The following is a 20,034-nucleotide window of genomic DNA, read 5'->3' as shown; positions in this document are numbered from 1 at the left end:
ACAATGCACATTTTTCCTTTTTCCTAACACACGATAGAGAATAGTTCCCAAACAGTAGTAATAAAGACTAAATCACAGATAAAATCAAGGAAATGATTTCAAAAGATCAGAGGAAATAGTGGCAGATGTGAGGAAAGGGACCGAGATAGAAACAAATCTCCTTAATGACGGCATGCACTAACAGATTGCGTCGTATCCACTTTCCTACAGTGTGGTGAATTCAAGTGGAAAAAGAAAGTTAGCAGTAGGTTTGATTTCAATCCTCACAGAGAACGTCAAAACTTACTATCAGTCCGTTTGCGTGTTGCTGTTCGTTACTTTGGTCCTTAAAATTTTAAGAAGACAATGTTAGACTACTGACGTAGATTTCATGTCATTTAGCAATTTGCCACATGATGCAATCTTTTCATCACATCACAAAATACGTAAGTACAGAGTAGATGGAATCATTGTAGTTTATCTAATGTTTTTTTTCCTCCCCACTTTAAAAGGTTGATGTGATGAAATGATTACTTAGGTTATAGTCTCAATGCCCGCTGACCCAAGTGGCAACCTAAAGCTGTTAACTACCCCAGAAATACACACAGATGTGGTCACATGATGATTACAGGGAACTGTCACACCCAAGCAGCAACAACACCCCAAAAAAAAAAAAAAAAAAAAAAAGCGAGCAGGTAGCAAGGTATCACACTTACCTTGGCAATTTGCAGCAGAACAATACAGTGCTTGATGGACTCTACCATACTCTGGGGGGAAAAAAAAGCCAGCGTAACAAGGAAATTAGTAAGCAAGAACTGAAATACAGGAAGGAAAGTGTGTTAAGTTTGGACTTACACAAGTAGTCTCCTTCAAATTTTCAATTTTCTGAAAGACAATATGTGAAATGCTATAAAATCCAACATGAAGAAAATAGTAAAAAAAGAAAAAAAAGAAAAAAAAGAAAAAGGATTTTATTTTCTGTGTGACCTTGGGAGTTTTGGGGGGGGGATGTTGACTGCCGATGTGCTCCGCTGACTGCTCGTGAAACGTGCTTAACATTCACATGGTGAGCAATTCCAGTGATAACCGGCCTTAATTCATCAAATAAAAAGTATTTGCCTTCGGGTTAAATCGTACCAAACTGGACAGCAAGCAAACTTGACTGCATGCCGATTTTGTCCGCACACATTCATAAGCTGTTTTGAGCAGCTCTTTGTTCCTTTGGCTTTTTGCTTTTTCAAATGAACCTTTTTGAAATGGAAAAAAACATCTCTCTTTCTTGTACATTCGTGGTCAGACTGCGTTCTGTGATTGTGGCCAGAAAAAAGAGAGCAGATAAAAAGGAGAGCATTTGCTGGTACTCACCCTGCGAGACTCATCCTCTTTGCAGTCCTTGATCTTCTCATCAAAAAGCTGGGAGAACGACAAAAATCACAATGAATTCACTGGCTGCATTTTGTGCTACTGCAACATGCTTCTCGGAGATTCTACTCATATTGCTTCAGCAATATATTTTTATTTTAAATGCCTACACTATTCCAGACTTTGAAGCCTATAAAAGGCGAGCAACCTTATCTTAATGGAGACTGTCATGCAGAACTATGTCGTTTGAACCGATGCCATGAATAAAATCAGGACATAGTGTGAGACCTCAGGTCGGCGAGCATCAAAGTATTAACTCTTTGTTTGTGTTTTGAATTTCCTTTCCTTTTATTTTTTGACAGTACGGAGATGTGTTGTTCAAGAATATTAATCAGATGTTAAGTGAAGTACCGTATTTTCACGACTATAAGGCGCCATTAAAAGTCTAAAATTTTCTCCAAAATGGACAGGACGCCTTATGATGCGGGGCGTCTTGTCTATGCGCTGAGTTCCAAAACCTGACTGACAGCCGACACGCTGTTTATATAGAGAAAAGGCGGAAGTGACTGTAGACAGGCATGCGGCAAAGAAGTCGGCCAATCAGTGAAGGGTGGGCGTGTATATATAATATATGGAGAGAAAGAGAGAGAAAAGGCAGACGTGAGTGACAGGCATGCGGGGAAGCAGGCCGCCAATGAGTGAAGGGTGGGCGTGTAAGTGGATGCTAAAGCGACGCTACAAGCAGGTACCAACACCTGTATAGAGTGTGGCTATGTGCATTGTTGCAAAACAACTTCGGTTTTGGTTTCTAAGAACCCCCGAAAATAAATTCTACAAAGAGACACGCCTACGAAGCTCAGTTCAAACTTCAAGCCATCGGTTATGCTTTTGGCATGCGTGCCCATCTCACAGCAGCGGTGAAAAACCAAGTCAAGCAAATGAACTCTGAGCTTGCCGTTATTACCGGAGGCTTGACTAAAGAACTCCAACCGCTGGACATCGGCATCAACCGGGCGTTCAAAGTAAAGTTGCGAGCGGCATGGGAACAATGAATGATCGATGGCAAACACAACTTTACAAAGAGTGAGAGGCAGCGCCGGGCGAGTTACGCCACCATTTGCGAATGGATTGTGGCTGCTTGGACGAACGTGTCTGCTTGCACTGTTGTTCGAGTTTTTGGCAAAGCCGGCATCATTTCTGTGCAATGAGAGTGACTGACAACGAGAGGGAACACGGCGTTTTTGATGGATTACCGGTACTTGCACAATTGTTCGATTCTGATACAGAGGATGAGGACTTTGATGGATTTCTGGGTGATGATTGATCGAAAAACGTGAGTACATTGTACGATGGCTAAATAAAATACAACGGAACTCCGTTTTGCTTCGTTGCCTTTCTAAAAACGTGTTTTTAGCTTGTATCTGTATGTCTTGGCATGCTACCGTATGCTACAAGCTAACGTGTTTTTAGCGTGCGCGCATGCATGCCGTATGTTTAAGCTGCCGTATGTTTTACCACTTTAAAATCGCGCCCAATAATACAGTGCGTTTTGTCTATGTGTAAAATACAGAAATAGCACCCATTAATGAGACTGCGCCCAACCATACGGTGCGTCGAATGGTCGTGAAAATACGGTACATTCAAAGCATTCTGACTGTAGTGTTTGTATGTGCATTATCTGTTATAATCTGTTGGACTATATTTTACACAATAGGACAGAAAGAATCACTTGGAATGGCGCTTTTGACTTTTCCTATTTTTTTGCTTTTGTTTTCAGGTCTTAACATGGTCATGGTCATTTTTATAACAGTTAGGAAAGTTGACATGATTTATAACATTTCCAGTCCAGTTTTATGATTTCCACAGCTATATCCTTGAATCCTTTTTTTGCCATGGCATTATGTCCAGTGGGGAAAAATTGACGATACCGAGCCAAATGTAGAAAACCTCATATTGTCATAGATAATGAGAATTTAAATGTGAGTTCTGTCAGTTTTTTTTGAACAGCGATTCATATTCATAGTCCTGTAAAAACTGTATCTTGTTTAGAGCTGTCACTATAGAATATTTTTAGAATGAATTATTTTATATATCTGTTTGGTTTTCGTACGATTCAATTCGTACGATCAAGGTTCCACTATAGAGACAAAAAGTATGGTAGCAACTCAAACGGCTAAGTGTGATATACTGCATGTAAGCGAGGTCAGCTCTGTGTGTTCCAAGAGGGTATTTGCTGTTCTACCTTTAACTGGTCAATCAGAATCTGTAGATAGGCATCGGCTTCTGTAAGTTTTCTGTCAAAGTCTTGGACACTCGGTACAAATCCCGTCTCCGTCTCCTGTGTTTGGAAAAAGGACATTTAAAAAAAAGGTTAGCAGATTATTAGGACAATCCAACCAAAAGTCTACACAAACATCAACAGTTTGGGAGAATCTTCCAGTAACACACCACACCGGTTTTCATACAAACACCTTTGTTTGCAGCCTTGCCTGTGCAACAGACCAGCAGGTCTGTCTGGGATCAGAGCATTCAGGTTCTCAGAAATACAATCAAGGCAACCAAGACAGGGCAGCTGAAAGTGTGTATGTGCGCCCGCAAATTGACCGCGCTGCACATAATTGTTGGTTGATTAAAAACAGACTTAATCCAGGCACAGAGCAATCCAGTTAGGGACAATTGAATTACATAATGCCCATTAGAAGGTCATCACAAGATGAATGGCAGAGAGGGATGAACTGGGGCATCTGTCTTGCTTTCCTTGAAGTACAGTGGAAACTCTGGAAAGTCAACCTGCAAAGTGGTCGAAATTTGCAGTGTTAGCAAAATGCTCTGGGAAAATATGCCCCAAAATCCAAAGGAGATTAATCCATCACCGCGCGTGGCATCAGGTCAGCAGCAGCCGCCAGAACGGAAACGGTGAGTGTAAGGAGGAAAAGTGTGATTATAACCATTAAAACAGAAAGGTTACTAAGTGCCTGGCTGCTCAGTGTTCTGACTAATTCATTGAACTAAACATATGTTAACATAAAAGGCATGGAGCTGAAAGCATAATGACATACATGAAAATAAGGGGACGCCAATGGCAAAATCACTTTTTCTTTCATTTTTATTCCTTTTAATTTATTTTATTTTTTACTTAGACTAACTTATAAGTTGAGCAGCATCACAAAACAGCGTGTGCTAGCCTTTGGAAGTTCCACTCTTACCAGAAAAACTCAGCTGACACAAAAAGAGGAAAAAGTGCAGATTAATGTGCACAAATAAGACTTCCCTAAAAAAAACTACACGCGCACGCGCGACCACACACACACACACACACACACACACACACACACACACACACACACACACAATTGCCTCAAACAACAGAGAAAATATATTAAAATCCAGGCAGATCATTTCGCAAGAAGAACAGCAGATGTTGGGTCTGCTGAGCAGCCGGCCACACATTGCACAGCAGCACTCACATGGAATCCAATCACGTAATCAAACCTTTGCGGCCGATACGCCTGCTCTGATTTTGTTCTGTCGCTCAGTGCTGGCGTGTCGTGGACCTGCAGGGCTTTTTCCTCCTGCTAAAGTGCATCTCACGGGGACGTGAAGAAAAGCCATGAGCAGCCAAACGCCGCCCTTGTCATCTATTTAAAAGTAAAAAGTGCACTCTCTTTATAGGGAACAAAGTCTGTGCTAGCTCAGCTTCCATCAAGCCTGCGGCGAACTGGCCAAACTTCCTCAAAGGGGGGCAAAGGTGGTTTCACTGTCAACATGACGGGAAAAAGTAGGTGGCTGCATTGGAGCCTGAACAAAAAGAAATGCACATCAACACTACTGAGGTCAATTTACGTGATTAAATGCATTGAACACTGTCATAATATAAAGCGCTGTACTTATCCAAACTGCGCAATCATTTTGACGAGCGAAACAAATATGCGGCGGCACGGTGGAGGAGTTTTGCACATCCACCAAACAGTTCTGAGGTTGGGGGTTAGAATCTGGACTCGGGCACTCTTGTAGGGAGTTTACATGTTCTCCTCGTGCTTGCATGGGTTTTCTATGGGTGCTCTGGCTTCCTCACAAATTCCAAAACATGCATTCGCGCCTGAGGACTCGAAAGGGGTGTTCACACAGCAACTTTTACTCCGGTGTAGCACCGGGGCTACCCCCGTAGAGTGTTCACACATACAAAGTTATACCGGCGTGGCCCCTGAAAACAGCTTAAACCGGAGCAAATTTAACCCTGCTCAGGAAGTGGTTTAAAACTTTACTGCGGAGTAGTAGTATAGTTTTCGATTGCACCTTCCCTTTAAGTTGTTTTTGGAATTTGTAAATTGTTCATTCTTCACATTCAAAGAAAAATTCCATTTTAAATCTTGTAAATGTTTGAAGCCTAAAATGTGGCAAAAGGTCAAAAAGTGGGGCTATTCCAAAGTGAATGGAATTGTGATTAATCGTCCTGCTTTTTTGCCCAATAAGAAAAATAGCCCTCAAGTATTTTATTAAAAACAAACAGATAATAGAAAGTAATGAATTAATCAGCGAGTGCGTCGTGATTTTCTGCATTCATTCCTCTTAGTGTGCATGGTTAAAAGATACCAATGGTTAAAAGACACCCCAAATTTGGCCGAGAAACAGCTCATATATCGGTCACAAGTCAAGTATACAATTACAAAGCTGCTGTTTTAGACTGTAAACACGATTCTGCAGACACGTCACATGCTCACACCATCACGTTTTCTTAATATAACATGCACCGGCATGCCCCTGCACTCCCCCTTACTTCACGGAAGATGTCGTCAAATCTGTGAGTGCTGGTGCCACATTCACATTGGGAAAGACTTCACACACAAAAACAAACTCACACCACCAGACTTGACAAACAACACTGCTCTCACACCCTGCCCCTTTTGTGTTTATCTTTCCATGTTTGTCCCAACACCGCACTGCAAACGTTTTAAGTTGTTGCTGTGATGCAGAAATGTTTTTGTGTGTTACTTACAGGGTTCCGCCCTCCAATAGACATGTTTAAACTACGCAGATTTAGTCCATCGGGCCATGTAAACCTGACACGGGATTTTTCTTCTGCCTCTTGTTATGCACCGTCATTTCCCTCCTCCGACAGCAAACAAGGCTCTGGTCCAAGTTGGTGCTCTTTCTCACTCTTGCCTCCTCCCGCTCTTTCTTAAAGGAACAATAAACTCTTGGGCTGCACCGCAATACGACAATATTCACTGCAGCAACCTTCAGAGCGAGTCAGCCAGGCAGCCACAGTTGATCCTGTCTTATCTTCTATCAGCAGGGCGTTTAGTATGAGACAGAGTTAATCCGCGACCCTCTCCTGGCAGGAAAGGCGCACTTCCTTTCACGTAGGCAGTGGAGAAAACACACGAAAGGAGCAGCAAACACTGACAGGGGCAAGTATCACTAATGTTTGCTCCTATTGGCTGAGGCAGCCGGGGCAGATGTTTGGTTGGACCAGCAAGCAGCTCCGAGATTGGAAAGAGTGCATCACATGACGCTATGACAACAGCATAGGCCTGTGTGTGCGTGTGTGTCTGTATGTGTATATACTGAGCAATGCACTTAAGCTCATCAGAAGGCTTTACACCTCAATGGGCGTTGGTGGTGGTGGTGAAGAGCAAATAAAGAAGAAGAAGAAAAAAAAAGGGAAGCATTAACAATGGAACCTCTTAATGATATGATGGAATAAAAATACAATTAGGTTTTAGGGAGGAGAAAGAAAACTAATCTTGGTCATACAACATCAACCAACCAACCAACAAACAAATAAATGCATAAATAAAACATTTGCTGGTCCTGCATGCTTTAAACAAATTCAAACGTATTAAGTGAAACAAACTATTCCTTAGTGCTTGTCCTTGTGCACACAACACTCCAAATAAGAGTCAAACAGTGCTTGTTTCAAGATACTCGAGTTACTCCCAGTTGATGTCTACTGTAAAACTGACACACAAAACACCGCCAAAAATTAAACCATGACTATTCAAACACTCAAACCATATAATTCCTTCTAAGAAAAGTCCACCAAAAGTCCACTAAGCTTCCTGTGCCATTTTAGATTCCTCCACATTGTTTCTTTGTTTTTAAGAGTACACAGACAAGTCTGACTGATGTTAAGCTAAAACCTCTTCTGTCCAAATTTGTTGACCAATCTGGTTAAGAACACAATGTGCTCATCGCAAAAGCTGCTCATTGGGAGCAGAGCGGAGGGGTTCAGAGTAGGCATAGACGGCAACAATGTAATTAAAGCCTGCCGCACAAGGAGTGCATCATTTCTGATGGCTTGACTTCATAAATCACACTTTAACATTCTGAAACGTCATAAAAGTGTAAAGATTAAAAAAAAAAAATTACAAGGTAAATACATTGTTATACATTGCACTGGGCCCACATCATTACAGTACCTCTGATGACGCATGATGGACACAAGGAAATGTAGAAGACTACCGCTTGTGCTTGGTTACTTCTCATTCACACTATACCAGACTTTGCAGTGTACATTCTGTTCTTGACTGCCGCAGTCTCTCTTAGTCATAAATTCAATTATGGAAAAAAAAAAAAAAACAATTCTGACACACCAGACTTTCTGTGTGGTGGTCGTGACAGTCCTTGACTATGTCACACTACACAAGGTAACGACGTTTGTTTTACAACTCATGACTCAAAGAATTGGCCACGACAGTGATCGTTTGCCTGCGACATGTCTGTCGGGTTCAAATCCGGCAACAATCGTGTAGTCTGAGCTCAGCATAAGACTGAGATCCTCCCACAACCTGCAGGATACGTGCATCATCTTTTCCAGTGGAAAATTGTAAAATACCAACAGGGAGAAATAAGAAATTTGCATTAGGAGGCATTAAAACCAAAACCCCGCAGCTAAATGGGTCTTATTGTGTCGGAATTAAAAGGATTAAAAACACACACTGACAAATATTTATAAAAACACATGCATGGTTTCCTACCCGGAGTTGGAGGGTGTGCCGCAGGATCGTTCCCTCTAAGGCGTGGATCCACTTCTCTCGCTCGTCTGCATCTCTGGCTGCGGCCACAAGCATACAGACACGCCCTGTGAGCTATATTTCTTACATGGATTTATCAGTAGACATTACATATTTGGACATTGAAAACATGCAGTCTGTGATAAAACAATCTAAGTAGACATTTTTAGGATGGCGTTTAAATTATGCACTGCAAGACAATCTGCACTGTGATGTCACATGCTTGAAATGTTTACATTTGGGTGAAATAGAGCAAGACAAAGCTACACCTTCATTGCACACACACACACGCACACACACACCACCCTCAAACAGGCTGACATTGAACATTGACCCAAAACAACCCGATAACATGGGCATGGCTTGTGGTACCAGAGGCACCGGGAGTGCTCAACACCGTCATTTAAATTCATGAGAAGAGACCATCCAACATAATCAGGTGCTTTAATGTGGACTATTTCAATTTGAAATGAGTAATTAAATGAATTTTAATCATGAATTCAATTTTGGCTTCTCAAGAGCAAAAACATTATAATTGAAGAAAAACAATGAATCTGCGGAATGACGTGGCACGTTTGCAAGTTCCCAAGGTTGTGGAAGTGCCCTGAATACACCAAGTTGTTTGTGTTTTGATGAACGGGTAGGTGGCTAATGAAGGTCGTTTTGAGCAGTTGATTTTTAGAAGTTGAATGAATAAAGTTTTGAAATCAATGAATAATAATGTTATTGTGAGTTCAACATCGATCAAAACAACTGTGGTTATTGTCTACGCCCGCCGATAATCGCTCAGTCCTAGTTTGTGGAAATGTTTCGAACAGGAATAAAGAATTTCACACTGAATTTACCTTTTCAACACAAATTTGTGCCGCTTCACTGGACTGCTCTGAGAATTAAGAAATAAAACATTTTGGAACCCCCCCCCCCAAAGAAAAACAGGTAGACATTTTAGATGAAACACTCAACCTACCGGTGTATGAGTACTAACCATTGCAGAAATCTAAAAAAATATATTTTGGCCATTGCTAATGCTAATAATTTAGGTTTGCTGTGGCATGTACCAGACATCAGGTAATGGTCTAATCCATTTGATATCAGCAATCGTAACACTAAGACGGCGCATCACCTGATGGATTGATGAGTTAAGACAGGCTGAACAGTGCCAAGAAGCTTTTGAACAAACGAAATAGACAGCTTAGGCTCAGGCCAACCCATTCAGAGAGCCCCTCGCTTCTCCCTCAGCCTAAATAGACTCTCCAGAGGAAGAGGTTACTGAGGCTAATGTTATTTAGCTCCATTCTCCATACATTTTGCCAGAGAATACAAGCTTTGACTAGCACATTTTTGGATTTCTTTTCTCCTGAAGAAAGGAATAGTGCAATCATGTTAATGTGCTCAGACACATTATGTCTTCAAAAACCAGACAGATGCATGAAAGGTTTACTTTTTAATGCACAGAACGGAAACAAGATGAAGGGGAATAAAACCAAGAGCATCAAACTAGTGTGGAAATTCTTTTTTTCTTAAATTCTTTAATCAAATATGAAATTAGACTGAAAAAGTTCCGAACCAACTTTGACCCAATGATTTGTGTAGCGTTGGTATTTTAGCAGCAACAATTGGTTATAATGAAGACAATAAATGTATTAATTCTTCATCACCACAGGCCAAATGTGGCTTCGCTGTGTAATGTTCTCACTACGCACACTTAATGGCAGACACTTCGAACTTCAAAAAAAGCATACTTTTGTAATGCCTCATGTATCCATCCATCCATCCATCCATCATCTACCGCTTATCCGGGGCCGGGTCGCGGGGGCAACAGCTTTAGCAGGGAAGCCCAGACTTCCCTCTCCCTAGCTACTTCTTCCAGCTCTCCCCGGGGGATCCCGAGACGTTCCCAGGCCAGCTGGGTGACATAGTCTCTCCAGCGTGTCCTGGGTCTTCTTCGGGGTCTCCTCCCGGTGGGACATGCCCGGAACACCTCACCAGGGAGGCGCTCAGGAGGCATCCGAATCAGATGCCCAAGCCACCTCATCTGGCTCCTCTCGATGTGGAGGAGAAGCGGCTCGACTCCGAGCCCCTCCCGGATGACCGAGCTTCTCACCTTATCTCTAAGGGAGAGCCTGGACACCCTGCGGAGAAAACTCATTTCGGCCGCTTGTAACCGGGATCTCGTTCTTTCGGTCACGACCCATAGCTCGTGACCATAGATGAGGGTTGGAACGTAGATCGACCGGTAAATTGAGAGCTTCGCCCTTTGGCTCAGCTCCTTCTTCACCACGACAGACCGATACAACGTCCGCATCACAGCAGACGCTGCACCGATCAGCTTTTTAACCACATCGGTGACTTCAACCACAGAGATAGGAGAGCCCACCTCAGAGTCCCCAGGCTCTTCCCACGCTCTGGTTTTTGCCTCGGCGACCACCGAAGCTGCGTTCTGCTTGGCCAGTCGATACCCGTCAGCTGCCTCTGGGGTCCCACAGGCCATAAAGGCTCGATAGGACTCCTTCTTCAGCTTGACGGCATCCCTTACTGCTGGTGTCCACCAGCGAGTACGGGGGTTGCCGCCACGACAGGCACCAACCACCTTACGGCCACAACTCAGATTGGCCGCCTCAACAATAGAGGCACGGAACATGGTCCACTCAGGCTCAATGTCCCCCGCCTCCCCCGGAACATGGGAAAAGCTCTGTCGGAGGTGGGAGTTCAAACTCCTTCTGACAGGGGATTCCGCCAGACGCTCCCAACAAACCCTCACAATACGTTTGGGTCTGCCAGGACGGACCGGCATCTTCCCCCACCATCGGAGCCTACTCACCACCAGGTGGTGATCAGTTGACAGCTCCGCCCCTCTCTTCACCCGAGTGTCCAGAACATGCGGCCGCAAATCCGATGATACAACTACAAAGTCGATCATTGAACTGCGGCCTAGGGTGTCCTGGTGCCAAGTGCACATATGGACACCCTTATGCTTGAACAAGGTGTTCGTTATGGACAATCCGTGGCGAGCACAGAAGTCCAATAACAAAACACCACTCGAGTTCTGATCGGGGGGGCCGTTCCTCCCAATCACGCCCCTCCAGGTCTCACTGTCATTGCCCACGTGAGCATTGAAGTCCCCCAGCAGAACAAGGGAGTCCCCAGCAGGAGTACTCTCCAGCACACCCTCCAAGGACTCCAAAAAGGGTGGGTATGCTGAGCTGCTGTTTGGTGCATATGCACAAACAACAGTCAGGACCCGTCCACCCACCCGAAGGCGCAGGGAGGCAACCCTCTCGTCTACCGGTGTGAACCCCAATGTACAGGCACTGAGCCGGGGGGCAATGAGTTTGCCCACACCTGCTCTGCGCTTCTCACCGTGAGCAACTCCAGAGTGGAAGAGAGTCCAACCCCTCTCGAGAGAACTGGTACCAGAACCCAGGCTGTGTGTGGAGGCAAGTCCGACTATATCCAGTCGGAAATTCTCTGCCTCACACACCAGCTCGGGCTCCTTCCCTGCCAGAGAGGTGACATTCCATGTCCCAAGAGCTAGCTTCTGCAGCCGAGGATCGGACCGCCAGGGTCCCCGCCTTTGTCTGCCGCCCAGCTCACATTGCACCCGACCCCTTTGGCCCCTCTCATGGGTGGTGAGCCCATGGGAAGGGGGACCCACGTTGCCTCTTCGGGCTGTGCCCGACCGGGCCCCATGGGTGTAGGCCCGGCCACCAGGCGCTTGCCAACGAGCCCCACCTCCAGGCCTGGCTCCAGAGGGGGGCCCCGGTGAACCGCGTCCGGGCAAGGGAAACCTTGGTCCATATATTTTTCTCATCATAAGGGTCTTTGAGCCGTGCTTTGTCTGGCCCCTCACCTAGAACCTGTTTGCCATGGGAGACCCTGCCAGGGGCATAAAGCCCCAGACAGCTTAGCTCCTAGGATCATTGGGACACACAAACCCCTCCAACACGGTAAGGTGACGACTCACGGAAGGGGTGATTAGACTGAAAAAGTTCTGAACCAACTTTGACCCAATGATTTGTGTAGCGTTGGTATTTTAGCAGGAACAATTGGTTATAATGAAGACGATAAATGTATTAATTCTTCATCACCACAGGCCAAATGTGGCTTCGCTGTGTAATGTTCTCACTATGCACACTTAATGGCAGACACTTCGAACTTCAAAAAAAGCATACTTTTGTAATGCCTCATGTATTTAAGAGGAAAAATGTAAACTTCAAAAAGTAAAATAAATCTCGTCTTCAGCAAAACACATGAATTGGAGCGATTTCTATGTAAAGAGGTCAGGCTATTGAACTTAACGTTTCCGTTTCAAATGCTTAGCATCTGCTGTCCCCCATCTGTCCAAAATGCATCTGAATTATTCGTCCCGCCCTTTTCTTTCCTCATCCCTCCATCTTTCCAGCGGCTGATGTTTGTGTGCATGCTCCAGGGGGACGGCGTACCTATCAACACTGCCAAGACCCACACTGTGCTGCAATGACAATGCAGCATAGTGGGATGAATATAAATGCCGATCACATGTGTTCATTTGGGCTGAACGGCTCATGGGTAACTACCAGACAAAATGCTGGGGGGTGTTATTGAAAATTGAGCCCATGTGGGTCATATCAAGACACGGCACGGAACAGTCAGGAGGAGTGCTCTTGCGTCTGACAAAAGTGGACAGTGAAGACAGGAAGGATGGCGACGGTAGATAACAGGAGGTGAATGAGAGTGGAGGAAAAGGGGATGCTAAAAGGCTCTCAGGTAACTCAGACACCGCCAGCAGAGAGGGGCTGGTTAATAATGGATGCTCCTCTAAATAAAAGCACAGTAGAGACGGAGACACAATCGAAGCTGGCACAGCAGCTGAATAACAACTACACTTCTGCTTATAAACTGGATCGTCCCACAGGAGGCATCGTGCATTAATCCCAGAAAAAAAAAACCTAGTTAGCTAAAGAACAATTTGACAGGGGTCTGTGTGAGGAAAAAAATAAAACACACAGCCCTATATTCATAGTACTGAGGATTCAGAGGGACTGACAATCCAGCACCCTAGGACCAGGATCATTTTACTGCGACAGAAGAATCTCCTCGGCACAACATCCTGTGCATCACATCTCCTAGCTAAAAGCCTCTCTTAATGTACAACATATATCTCATGCTTATTTTCCACTCATTTCCCCAACAACAGCACATGGGATGGCCTAGTCAGTTTGGACATCAAATACCCGCCATCATCCAAACTAGGGGATGGATGTTGGAAAATAAATCATTTCACAGAAGTTGTCTTCATTTTGGGAATGTTATTATAAAAAGGGGGACGTACTGAGGAGAATCATATTGATTGCAGGAGTTGAACACAACTCAAAGGCGAAGTCAAATCTAAAATGTTATTTACAATAATATGTTCAATGAGCCCTCATGAGTTGAAACATGGCATTCTGACTAATCTTGTGTTTGCGGAGTATAACTTAAACAGCAAAATCCACTTGTTTTTATTCATCTCAGGGGGCTGGCTATTTTGCCACATGCTGTTGAAAGAAAATGATACCACAGTGCCTAAGGGCTCTGCTTGTGAATGTCACATGACCAAACCCAGAATATAGGTGAGCCATGACGGTCGTTACCCAAGCCCTTCGGCACTGTGAAGTCCTTTTCAGTTGACAGCAAGTGGCAAAATGGCCGCCTGGTGGGATGGATTAAAACAAGTGGATATTTCTGCTTATTTCATATTCCGAAAATGCAAAATTAATCAGAATGCACCGTTTTGGCTCGTGGGGGGTGCAAAGCACATACTGTAAAAATTACTCTTAACTTTACTTACTTAATGAATAGAGAAGATCAGTTAAGATTCTGAGATGAGTTATCATACCCTGACTTCAAACATATTTGTGCACAATTACTTCAGTCCTGAAAATGTCTCCACCAAATAAAATAAAACAGAGCATTGTCATACTTTCTCAATTAGCCAACAATAAGTGGATGTGTAAGACTGCACATAGCCCATTCACTATCACACCGGACTAAACAAATCTACCTTGCAAAGCACAAAAATACCCTTGAGCTGCTGCAACAAAACCAATACGCCTAAGCGACACAGGACACACCGCTCTGCCTGAACTATAAATCCCTGATGACACGTAATCAAAATCCTCTTCCTCTCCGTCTTAGTTGTTGACATGCATGTGGACCAAGCCAGGGGCGGTTTTCTCCTTACCCTTCCGTTTGTAGAACCACAGCATACAGCTTCGAAAAACAGACATGGGAGAGGGCATGGAGGATGTGAGAGGGGCAGGGGGCCCATGGACTGTGGCGGGTGGCTGCTGGTGATGAAATGGGAGGTGAGGTGGTAGGCAGTGAGAAGAATAAATGTACACCAGTGGAGGGATGCAAGAACGGATGCAAAGGAAACGGGACTGCTGCTAGCTCAAAACCTGGTGGGGTGCTGTAAGAAAAAGTGCCTGCGGTGCACTGGCTCGAGAAGAGGGAAAGGTTGGCACGGCTAGGATGTGGTTGCCGAGGGGTGATGCCGTTGCTGGGAGCAATTCCTGTCCCGATGGTCAGACAAACTGTGTTTTGTTTTTTTTAACGCTGCCAGGAGCGGCAGGCTTCTAGTGAAGGACGAGTAGAGGCGGCAGCCAGCGAAGACCTGAGCTCAGCTTCTAGCTCAGCAGTATTCCCTTATTAGTCCCAGAGGCGCAGCTGCACCACACACAAGCAGCAATCTTCGCACTCAGGAGTGCTGAGGAAAACAGATTGCTCCCTTGTTTCTGTTCCCGGAATCTACGCAGTGGGCAGCGGAACAAATCTCCTTCATCCAACTTCATGAGGCAAGGCCATGTTCCACTGGACGGGAGAAAAGCTTCAAATTGCTTACAGCACGCTTTGACTGTGCACGCTTCCTGGCATTCGACAAGACTGATCCAAGTCTTTCATAAGACGGGGAGGGAAAGGGAGCAAGAGTGAGAGAGACTGATGGGGCAAGCGAGCAAATGAACAGCAGCAATGGAGAGTGTAGGTGGGGGGGGGGGGGGGTAACCACAGAGAAAGAGAGCCGGCAATGGAAAAAGATGGCCAAATTAAAAGAGAGTCAGCTCACCTTGGAAATGGAAAGTCTTCTGGTCCACTGTAATGGTGAATGTGCTGTCGTCCTCGTCATCGATGCCGATCACAGCGCCCTGGGCAAGAGGAAAGAGTGAGCGAGCGTGAGAGAGACACGACCCACTTCACTTTCCTTTCCTCTCCTTTAGAAATTACCTTTCCTCCTATCTCAACTGCTTCAAAAAAAGCTCATCCCCTCCTGCCATATCTTTCTCCCTCACACGCACAAAATCCTTGTGCCCTTTGGAGTGACGGAGGGAGGAAAAAGTATGAAGAGGAGGGGGTGGGATTTTGGAAAGCAGGAGGAGGAGAAAGGCGGGGAGAGGAGGAGAGGAACAGACACACAAGGGACAGGCAGCCAACAGATTAAAAGGACTGCAGAGGAACAAAACTGCTGGCAACCTAACTGGGTGTGTGACTCACAGCTGCTTACTGCACAAACCAAGGAAGGGGCCGTAAATCGGCAAATCCTGACGGCTGGACATCAACTGAGGAGTTTAGCGTTTCATATTTATGTTAGCATGTTTCCTACCAAGTAAAAAATAAAAAACGACGACAGATTTTCACAAAACTGGGTCAAAGGCATGGCATGGCCTCAAGAAGAAACCATTACATTCTGATATGGCTTCAGGAATCTCAAGATACATTACTGTCAAGTCTTTCCCTTTAGATGTTACGCAGTTTGCAACCGCCCTTTAATGCACATTACTGCCTCCTACAGAATTGGAGTTGAATATTAATGACCATCCATAAAAATACAACTTCCAAGGTCCCGGTGGCTGTTGGGAAAAGTGGGTGTGTTTAGTCTGCCGGGGCGGTATAGGGGTGGCTTCTCACTTTATGATGTAGAAAAGTAAGGACCGAGTCGTTTTCTTGGACTGAGAGGGGCTGGTGTTTAGAAAGCAAGAATGAGCAGGATGGGTGAACGGAGAAAAACACCACTCTTAAGAGTGTTCTTAGTGACGAATTAGCATTTTAACATGGCTAAAAGATCAACAAAGTTGATTTTGTATGTGGGAGGTTGGGAGGGGTATTTTAAAGCCTCGAGGCAACACGTAAATCCAAAGGCACATACGAGTAGCCAGCAGGCCTGCCTGTTCTAACTGCTCATCAGGGGTGGTAAACAGGATATAGGAGTGTTATAAAAGTGATCATTTTAAAAAGGAATACTTTCAGGGATTTATGTAAAATAAAGTGCTGCAGATTCACATTTGTTTCCTACCTTGTGAAATCATTGATGATAATTGTGAGCAACCATTAAAACGATCAGTGTCGTCCTACGGGCATTTAAGGTAATTTCAGATACCCGTATAAAACTGGTAGCCAATTGCATTACTTAATACCCGAGAAGTAGCTCTTAGTTTAAAAACAGACTGGTGACCTCTGCTCTACATGCTGCTTTCTAACAAATATTTTGACAGGCTTTAAATAGTTCCCCCACACCCACAACAAAGATTATTTATAGTTACACAGAAATAACCAAAATTACTACAAATTAATCACAGAAGACAAATAAAGATAGTCTTATTAACATGTGTATAAATGAAATACACTTGGTAGCATTTATAGTGGATGTTAAAAAAAAAAAGAAGCAATGTTACAAATGATGGAAAAGATTAAAATACATCAGAGACGAAGCAAAACAATTCCATATTTGTAAAAACATGTAGTCTTACCTGTTACTCATGCAATGGAATGGAATAATATTTACTAGCTCCATTACGGTTGACCCAGTACAAACAGTCGGCACATAAGGAATGTTCCTAACCATAAAGGACCAAATCGTAAATTTGGATCAATAAATGACTGCAGGGCACAAAGTGTTTGACTTGGTTAATCATTTATTGAAGGGCAATAATGTAGTACTCTGAACTATAACCTCTTCACATCAATGGTTTGTTTAGGTTGTTGCTTGTGTGTGTGTGTGTGTGTGTTCGCGACTTTACATTCAAACAAGTGTAGCGTTCAAAGATATAACTGGACGAGACTGGCTTCCCCAAACTGGCATGAAACGTGCAAAGCAGTGTAAATTGGTTGAACAAAGAAGTCGCTGTTATATTCTTGTTAAGGTTATGTGGCAGGACAAAAAACTGCTACGCACTCAGGCGAAGGCGGTGTTTTGCAATGCTTGAACTGTGGGTGAATTTTTGTAAACTATGTGCATATCATGTTACAAAGCTCCACGTGCTGGAATGCACGTTTAATCACTACCTCAATGTCGCGAACTTTAGATCACTTTTATTTTAAGATTACATAATGATAATTGGCCAGCTTTAACATACTGCCATCTAGTGGCGGAATAACAGGCACAACAAAACCTTGAGGCTATCAAATTGGACAAAGTTGTCTCCTCATTCATTGCCATACCTGTCAACTTTTCGGAGCGCCAACCTGTATAAACTACCAAAAAAATCCTTATAAAGAGCAAAAAATCCTTATAACATACCAAAAAATTTAAATGTCAAAATAACGGCAACCCCCCCCACGAAATTTTCAATGATATTTATTGTAGATCTCCATAATACAATGTCTGGTTAATGTCTAATCATCATTCTACTTAGTGGCATTACTGTGTTCAGAGGTGTATTCCTGCGTTACTTTTTTCACCAACTCCAAATGCTGACCTATCGGCTCGAAGTTACAGCATCCATTCATATTTACTTTGGAAATGAAAGCATTCGAGTAGCCTAGCACTATTCTGGGCAAAAGCAAATGGAACTACCTGTTGGGGGGGGGGGGGGGGAATTGTCAGAATCCGTATGATTTGTGCGATACGGCCATATAGTAAGATGCACCACAAAATCCGTATGAACTATGGCTAAACCGTATGAGTTGACAGGTATGCATTACCCAGGGGCGTATTTAGTCATTTGGGGGGATACTGCCTGGCTGCTGCCGTCACCTAACTATAATGTAGCGAAATGTTCTACCAACAAGGCGACATAGTTTCAGGGAGTATAAAAACATGATGATTGAATATATTGGTTATAATATTACAAACAAGTTACATCTCATATCTGTTGAAAATCATGGATGTTTGTGAGGACACCCTGTGCCTGTAGTTTTCCCCCTCTTGTACCAGTGACTTCTTTTTCAAGGAACACGACAACAATTTAATTGAAACGTTTTGGGATTGAAGGTCCTTTTATGCAAAGTGTGGAATTTATGCCATTCACATTGAGAAACTTACCCGAAGTCGTACACAGCCTCTTCTGGACCCTCTCATCATCTTGTCCTTTGACTGAAAACAAATAGAACAAGCCTGTATTTACAAAACAGGGTTACCATAATCCATGCATAACCATTTCCTGGGGTTGAATTCCAAGCAAAACTGGATTTAAACGGCAATGATGCGTTCATAAAGAATACCGCAAACAAACACAGATAGTCTGTGAACAATTTGAGGTCTTCATGACTTTCTCATGATTCCTGGCATGACAGAGCTCACAGGAGGCACGGTTTCTGTCAAGAAACCACAAGTAAAATGTCTGTCTTTCTTGATGGATTTCTGCATGATGCACCACTACATGCACACCTACCAGGAATAGTATGGATTCAGATTAAACTTCACAAAGAGTTTCGAGAGAATCCCAGCTCGTCAACAAGCATGCTTCTGTGTGATTAATTGTTGATAATAACATTTACGTACCACACATAGGCACCTTTGATATTATTGTAGTACTCAGCTGGGAGCTGGGACTGTTTGCCAATGTGCGGGCTCGTCATCGTCATTGTCATGTTATTTATACTAAGCAAACAAGTAACATTTGCTATCGACTCCTCCCACTGTGTCTCTCATTTTTAGTTCAATTAGTAAACTGAGTACTGTCACACATTTATAAATAGTATTAAAAATGAACACAATTCTTTGTCGCTGAAGCCCCAAAACATTGAAAATCATTTGCAGCATCGCTTCTGTGTTAAAGATGTTGTCGATTTGAGCTTTTGCTAACAATGTAGCTAAGCGGAAGTATTGAGGAAATGATGCCACCGGATTGGCCAATTGGACTTTACTCAGCATCGTAATTGGTCCATGTGACGATCAGTCACCAAGCAGACTCGCCTGTTGTTGCCTGCGACTCCCCAACTCCTGACTAACACCAAAGGCCCTCATCACAACCAGCGTCAACTTCTACCATATAGCCGCCCACCCCCAGCGAGACGTTTCAGGGTCACAAACGGGAGAGAATTTACGTACCGTGTAGTAGGACAGCAGTCCGGCATTGTAGTCTAACACAAACCAGCGGTACTGCCAACCTTTCATGACGTTGGTCCACTTGCTCAGTGGCCCTTCCATGATAGACGCCATCTTTACAACACTGACGACTGGGAGGAGTCGGATATCCTTTGCAGTGACGTCGCGAGAAAGCGTTGTTCCAATCAATAAAGTTAATGAAACGTGGTTTTGCGCTTAGATTCATGTATTTTATTTTTTTATTGAAACGAGATATACCTGAGTATAATGCGTTTTATTTTTTATTGAAACGAGATATACCTGAGTATAATGCGTTTTATTTCAATATAAAAATTAGCCCTCATTAAAAATATATATTATTTAAACAGTGCTAAGCAACTGACATGAAAAGACCAA

At 43.8% G+C, this 20,034-nt stretch overlaps 1 protein-coding gene across 4 annotated transcripts in view; it reads right to left on the bottom strand.

Annotated features, from left to right (window-relative positions):
* The window catches only part of osbpl9 (oxysterol binding protein-like 9), a 29,605-nt gene extending 9,843 nt beyond the window's left edge, over positions 1-19,762 (bottom strand). Inside the window, exons 1-9 of one of the 4 annotated variants that reach the window (XM_086115531.1) lie at positions 19,642-19,762; positions 18,634-18,684; positions 15,442-15,520; positions 8,322-8,398; positions 3,584-3,679; positions 1,345-1,392; positions 835-864; positions 696-746; positions 287-325 (exon numbers count right to left, since the gene is read on the bottom strand). In XM_086115531.1, the coding sequence (XP_085971657.1) occupies positions 287-325; positions 696-746; positions 835-864; positions 1,345-1,392; positions 3,584-3,679; positions 8,322-8,398; positions 15,442-15,520; positions 18,634-18,684; positions 19,642-19,752 (582 nt within the window). In that variant the 5' untranslated portion in view covers positions 19,753-19,762. Of the gene's footprint in view, positions 1-286; positions 326-695; positions 747-834; positions 865-1,344; positions 1,393-3,583; positions 3,680-4,833; positions 6,078-6,337; positions 6,842-8,321; positions 8,399-15,441; positions 15,521-18,633; positions 18,685-19,641 lie in introns of those variants that run through there. The other 3 variants (XM_086115532.1, XM_086115534.1, XM_086115533.1) reach the window with 3 other exon arrangements.
* Between the last annotated feature and the right edge of the window lie 272 nt (positions 19,763-20,034).

Source organism: Hippocampus guttulatus, chromosome 7 (assembly GCF_054856545.1).
Source record: "Hippocampus guttulatus isolate MCC_2025c chromosome 7, RoL_Hgut_1.0, whole genome shotgun sequence".
Lineage (NCBI taxonomy): Eukaryota > Metazoa > Chordata > Actinopteri > Syngnathiformes > Syngnathidae > Hippocampus > Hippocampus guttulatus.
Note: the sequence above shows the minus strand (reverse complement) of the source record. Positions and strands in the feature narration are given on the sequence as shown.